The sequence below is a fragment of the Miscanthus floridulus genome, chromosome 1 (genome assembly GCF_019320115.1).
Source record: "Miscanthus floridulus cultivar M001 chromosome 1, ASM1932011v1, whole genome shotgun sequence".
Taxonomy (NCBI): domain Eukaryota; kingdom Viridiplantae; phylum Streptophyta; class Magnoliopsida; order Poales; family Poaceae; genus Miscanthus; species Miscanthus floridulus.
Genome location: NC_089580.1, coordinates 47,427,925 through 47,434,438, shown reverse-complemented (window position 1 = coordinate 47,434,438; position 6,514 = coordinate 47,427,925). Strand labels below are relative to the sequence as shown.

The window sequence follows — 6,514 nt, the reverse complement described above, 5'->3', positions numbered from 1 at the left end:
AACTCGGTTTTTGTACTTAGAAAATTTCTAAGTGTTGAACCCAACCCAAATTCTAACTTGTGGGCCCTTTTTGAGCATGTTGTGCATATTTTCATAACTTGGTTTCTAAACAAAGTTTGTTCCTTATAAAATTTGCTACAACTTTGTTTTAGGTTGCTCAGACATGCATAGACTCTAAGTTGTACTTTTTAAATAGTCAAACCAAAGAGTTTAGGAGTCAAAACTAGTCAAACCATGACTCAAAAACTTAATTAGGCAAAATGATCAACATGAACAGTGTTCCTAATGACCTTCTAAGTATATCTAAGTTGTTTAAAAATATATTTAGCCATACCACACATTGGTCACACAAGAATCAAGCACTGAATGCACTGAAATAATGAAAAACAATTGAAATATTACTTTTGTTTCATAGCCATGTTTCACACGTTTCGTGATCTTGTTGCATCGTACTAACTAACTATGTTCCACAAAAGTGAGTTGCACATGTTGCACTTGGGTGCTGCACACTATTCATTCATAAAAACAACACTCATGAAATATACAATATGTTGAAATGTTTTGATAACATGTTTCATGTGTTATAAGCTCATGAATGGATGAATGATGCTCATGTTCATGAAATGCAAGTGCAATTATGCAAGCCTAACACCAGGGGTGTTACAGGTGGCGTTGACCACTTGTGTGGTGGCCATAATGTAGAGTAGAAGCAGTTCCCCATTGGTTGGGGGGACCAGGATCGGGGCCTTCATCAGGAGCTACTTGACCTTGTCAAGTGCCTCCTAGGCCTCGGGCGTCCATTCAAAATGGTCAGCTTTCTTAAGAAGTCAATAGAGGGGGAGACCTTGTTCACTGAGGCATGAGATAAAAAGGCTGAGCGTAGTGAGGCACCCTGTAACTCATTGTACCCCCTTTATGCTCTGAATCAGACCCATCCTTATGATGGCTAAGATCTTCTCTAGGTTGGTTTTGATGCCACGCTTGGAGAAGATAAAACCCAGCAGCATACACCTTGGGACCCTAAAACGCACTTCTCGAGGTTGAGTTTGATACCGTTTGCTCAGAGTTTTGTGAAGGTCTGCTCTAGGTTGGCTACAACCTGGTCAGTCGATTTGGATTTGACCATGATGTCATCGACGTAGGCCTCGATGATCTGCCCGATGAGATCCCTGAAACACTTGAGCATGCAGCATTGGTAGGTAGGCACCACGTTCTTCAGGCCGAACAGCATTGTGACGTAGCAGAATGATTTGAATGGGGTGATGAAAAATATCACGAGCTAGTTAGACTCTTTCATCACGATTTGATGGTACCCGGAGTATGCATCAAGAAAGCAAAGAGTTTCGCACCTTGAGGTCGAGTTGACTACCTAGTCTATGCGTGGCAAAGGAAACAGATCCTTTGGACACTCTTTGGTGAGACCCATGTAGTCAACAAACATTCTCTATTTTCCACTCTTTTTTGTATAAGAATGGGATTGGCTAACCACTCAGGGTGGTATACTTCCTTGATGAACCTGGCCGCCAAAAGCTTCGCAATCTCCTCATCGATGGCCCTACGTTTGTCCTCATTAAAGCGACTTAGGCGCAGCTTCACCGGCTTGGAGCCTGGCCTAATCTTCAAGGCATGCTCGGTGACTTCTCTTAGAATGCCTGGCATATCCGAGGGTCTCCACGCAAAGATGTCTCTATTGGCATAGAGGAAATCAGCGAGCGTGCTTTCCTATTTGGAGGAAAGCGTGGTGCCGATGTGCACCACTTTGCCCTTGGAGCCGCTGGGGTCTATGAGGACCTCCTTGGCGCCCTCTATAGGCTCAAATAACCCGGCCGACTGCTTAGGGTTAGGTGCTTCTTTGACGACCTCCTTCCTGATGGTCGCAAGTTCTTTGGAGGCGACAATTATCACGGTGTGTTCATAGCACTCGACCTCGTACTCGTAGGTGCACTGGAAGGAGGTGCTAATGGTGATGACCCCACATGGACCCGGCATCTTCAACTTCAGATAGGTGTAGTTGGGGACGTCCATGAACTTTGCATAGCATGGACGTCCTAGGATGGCATGGTAGGTCTTGTGGAACTTGACCACCTTGAAGGTAAGGGTCTCTGTTCAATAATTGGTTGGAATCCCAAAGGTGACAGGTAGATTGATCTGCCTAAGTGGCATGGCCTGCTTTCTAGGCACGATGCCATGGAAAGGCGCCCTGGTCGGGCGGATGCGTGATCGGTCGATGCCCATGGCGTCAAGCGTTTTAGCATACATGATGTTGAGGCCACTACCTCCATCTATCAGCACCTTGGTGAGCCGCTTCGTGCCAATGATTGGGTCAACCATGAGCGGATATTTTTCTAGGTGGTCGGTCTGATCAAAGATTATGGCAGACTTCGACCATCGGAGGAAGGAAGGCACGGCCGGCTCGACCATATAGACCTTGCATCACACAAGCTTCTGGCGATGCCTAGAGTCATAGGCCACCAACCCTCTGAAGATCATAAGGCAGCCATCCAACACAAAAATTCCATCATCCTTCCCCTCAGCATCGTCTATGGCTGGCTTGGGCTCCTTCCTATGCTGATGTAGACTAGGCCCGATCTTCCGATAGGTATGATATCATCAATTGGTGGAGACTCGATGTTCACGATCTAGGCTTCGAACCAAGACTAATTCAAACCCCCGCAACCGTTACACCACTACTCCATTGGTTATCAACCACGCGAACGCGATTGACCTCGCCGAGAAGGTTTTCCTACAAGCGAATCGAGAACACAAGCAAGAACGAGATGAACGCAATTTGAAATTGCAAATAAATATGAGGCTTATAATAACAAGAAGGAGTTCAAATCTTTATTTGAAAGGACTAATCGCCATAGGCGAATAAGATCAAGAACTAGGCCCCTGGTTCACAGCAAGCGGCCTTAGCGGCGATAGTTGCAGCAAAACGATGTCTATTTCATGAGAAAATCAAGAACTAAACAAAACCCAAACCCTAAGGAGAGCAATGGCTAGTATTTATAGATTCTTGGGCGTCACCCCCCTAGACGCGCCCCTTAATGGGCCCAAACATGATACACGGTCCAACGGACCAAAATACGATGTCGCAGCACCCTGACAGATTCTGAATGCTGACTTGTGACCATGATTCCCATTAGTTCTGAATAGCTTTTGATGTGAGACCTATTGGATTGGCTTCCTTATCAAATTAGCTTTCCATCCATATGTGGATCGTCAAAAACAGAGTCCGGATGCGTCTTGGGTGACTAGTTTAAGGCAGACTGGTCCTGGAACCCGAGATGGGCTCCAACTTCAGTTGGCATGTGCCTCCACCATGAAAAAGATGAATTGGACGCCCATGCTGGACCTCCTCGTCTCCTTGGCTTGTATGCGATGAAGTAGTGATGTCCTCATCATCCTCCCTTTCTTGAATTGAATCCATCCTCGACTGAAGTAGATCGTCTCCTCCATTGGATGACAGCAACGATGGCTCCGGAAGAAGACATTCATCTTGGTGCCCCATCCTTCGCAAAGGTGGCTGTCATGGTAGCTTCCCTGCTAGGAATTCATCCTTCTTCTCCTGCAAAAGGTTAGTACCAACAAGAGGCATAGCACTAGGAGTAGGACCAAGTTGACATATAGGCGATGTATAAGTTAGAACATAACATGGTTCATCATGAATAGCAAGAACAGATTTAAGAGCAAATAAAACTTCTTTCATGTTACTTGAAGGTTCATTTAATGGTTTGCTAGAGTCTTTATCAAGGCCTTTCTTTTTCTTTTCAGCAAGTTCCTTTTCATATTGCACAATTTCAGCAGGTGTTAAAGGAAGTAAAGCAATGATCTTTCCTTTAAACATAAAAGTATATCTATTTTGCCTACCATGATGTACAACATTATTATCATATTGCCAAGGGTGGCCTAACAAAAGTGAACAAGCTTGTATAGGCATGACATCAAAATTAGCATAATCATGGTATGACTCGATAGAAAAATGCACACGAGCAGATTGTGTTACCTTTGTCTTACCACTATTGTTGAACCACTGAACATGGTATGAATGTGGAAGAGCACGTGTAGATAAACCAAGAGTCTTGATAAGCTCAGAACTTACCAAGTTATTGTTGCTCCCTCCATCAATTATAGCATGAACACGGAAATTATTGACAATGAAGAACATTTGAAACAAATTATGGCGTTGTAGCTTGTCTACTGGCTCAACTTGTGTACTCAAAACATGCTGAACAAGGATTGATTTATAGTCTGCAGTGCATGCCACACTATCAATTACCTCATCAGGATCTTCAGCACTATCCATAAATTTATCTGCATAAAGATCAATTGCAAGTGCAAATTCATTCTCTTCATCACTAGCACTAGCATACCCACCATCATCAGTAGCAATATATGCGTGTTTGCTAGGGCATTCTTTAGCAATATATCCCATGCCCTTGCAGCGGTGGCACACAACTTTAGAAGAGCTACTAGAGAAAGGTGTAATAGATCCACTGAAAGAAGGTGTGATAGGAGAACTCTTCTTTACAGGCGCTGGTGGTGTCTGCACATTAGAAAATTTACTCACCTTGGTTGGACGTGAAGGAATGGATGGAGTCATGGATCGCCTAGGTTATCATCCCTGTACTTCCCTTTCAGCTTTAATAGCATAATGATATAATTGAAAAAATCTAGTCCATTCTTTATAGTCAAGAACATCCTGTATTTCATGACGCAAACCTCTAAAAAATCTAGAACACTTATCCATTTCATCCTCTTGTATGTTACTACGTGCTAGACCAATTAAAAGCTCCTGATAATATTCCTCAACAGTCTTACTACCTTGATTTAAACGTTGCAGTTTTAATCGTAGATCACGCTGATAGTATGGAGGAACAAATCTTGATTTCATTTGTCGTTTAAGTACAGTCCAGGTTTGAGGTATTTGAGCATTAGCATTAGCATTATTGCAAATATCATTCCACCAGAAAAGAGCAAAACTAGTAAACTCACTAGTAGCAAGTCTAACCCTATATTCTTCAGGTACTTGATGGGAGCTAATTTTTTGATCTACAGCCATCTCCCAATCTAAATATGCTTCAGGATCAGTAGAACCAGAAAAAGGAGGTATCTTAAACTTGGTTTTAGAGAAAGGATCATCATTACCTTGGTTGTTACCTCCCATACCATGTCGGTTAAAGTTCAACCGATTACGGTTACGTGCATCCTCAGCACGTTGTTGAGCTTCGACTTCAGCCTCCGCGTCGCCTTCGTCCTCCTCAGAGAGATCATCATCATCTTTAGGACGTGGTTCAGGATGTCGTTGTTCAACATCTTCAATCCTCTTGGCCAAATTGGTGATTTGTTGAAGGATCTCATTGAACTTGTCATCAAGAATGGCATGAAGCTCATTCTTAGAAATACAGTCATTGAAATTTGTAGGTGCGTCCTCGTTTCCTTGGCCGCTGCCTTCGGCTTTTCCTGACATGGTTAGTAGAAAGGAAAAGACAACACAAATAGTATTATCCCTATCAACTACTTAGGTTGTGGATAAGAAAAAATAAGGCACTCAACTCTCAAGTGTCTTACCATGGTCTTATAAGTGTTCTTACCAAAGCAACAGGCGGTGCAATCGGTCGGTGACTGTGATACCGTTGTAGCTTGAGTGTAACAGTTGCAAGATGAACCTGTACTTAGTTAGAAGAAAGTGGAGCTTGGATAGGCACAATATAGTAGCAAGGAATAGCAAAATTCGCAACTAAATAGCAAAACTGAATAAATATCCCAAGTACTTGTCTTAGTTGCTGGCCTACTCACGTTCCAAGTACTAGATCTATCAAGTGATGTGAATAGCAAGAATATGATTAGGAAAAAGGTAGAAATCAGCACATGCAAACACAGCTCAAATGGCGCTCTCTATGTGCTCCTCTAGATATTGTTCCTCTTTTGCCCCTCTCTTTTTTCTATTTTTTAGGCTGTTGTTTTTTTTTTTAGAAATTTTGACTTTTTATTTTTATTTTTTTGATATTTTTTCTTCACTTAGGAGCACAAAAGAAGTAACAATAGAAAATATGAGCTTAAACAAGTGAAAGACGTGGCATGTGGAATTTTTAGAAGACGTGGTCAAAATCGACAAAAACCTTGTGACCATGAAAAGAGGATCTTATGACCACTTTTTTACCAAAATAAAAATCTTTGACCCTGACAAGGCGGGGGATGGATGGATCTAAAATTTTTTTTAATCGATTTTGATATATGGAACATCAAAATTCGAGTTCGTATGCAAAAACTAGACCAGTTTTACGAACGCACTCTGAATTAAAGGACAAAATGGGAACAATGCGCGCAAAATTGGTCACAGCAGCAATGATTTGATGGAAACAGTGAAGACAAGTGTAGAAAATTAGATGGCGTGGACTACGGTTTGATGGATACAAAGGAAACTCAACAAGACTTAGAGATGTTCACGGATTATGATGAAAAACAAAGGGAAAAACATAAACTGGACTAAAAACGATCTAAAACCAGCAAC

The 6,514-nt window shown here is 42.3% G+C and overlaps 1 protein-coding gene across 1 annotated transcript; it reads right to left on the bottom strand.

The window, feature by feature from the left end:
- Positions 1 to 1,722: 1,722 nt before the first annotated feature.
- LOC136456242 (uncharacterized) lies at positions 1,723 to 2,025 on the bottom strand. The gene has a single exon (XM_066456040.1). It carries the CDS (start codon positions 2,023 to 2,025, stop codon positions 1,723 to 1,725), a length of 303 nt encoding a protein of 100 aa, XP_066312137.1.
- Between the last annotated feature and the right edge of the window lie 4,489 nt (positions 2,026 to 6,514).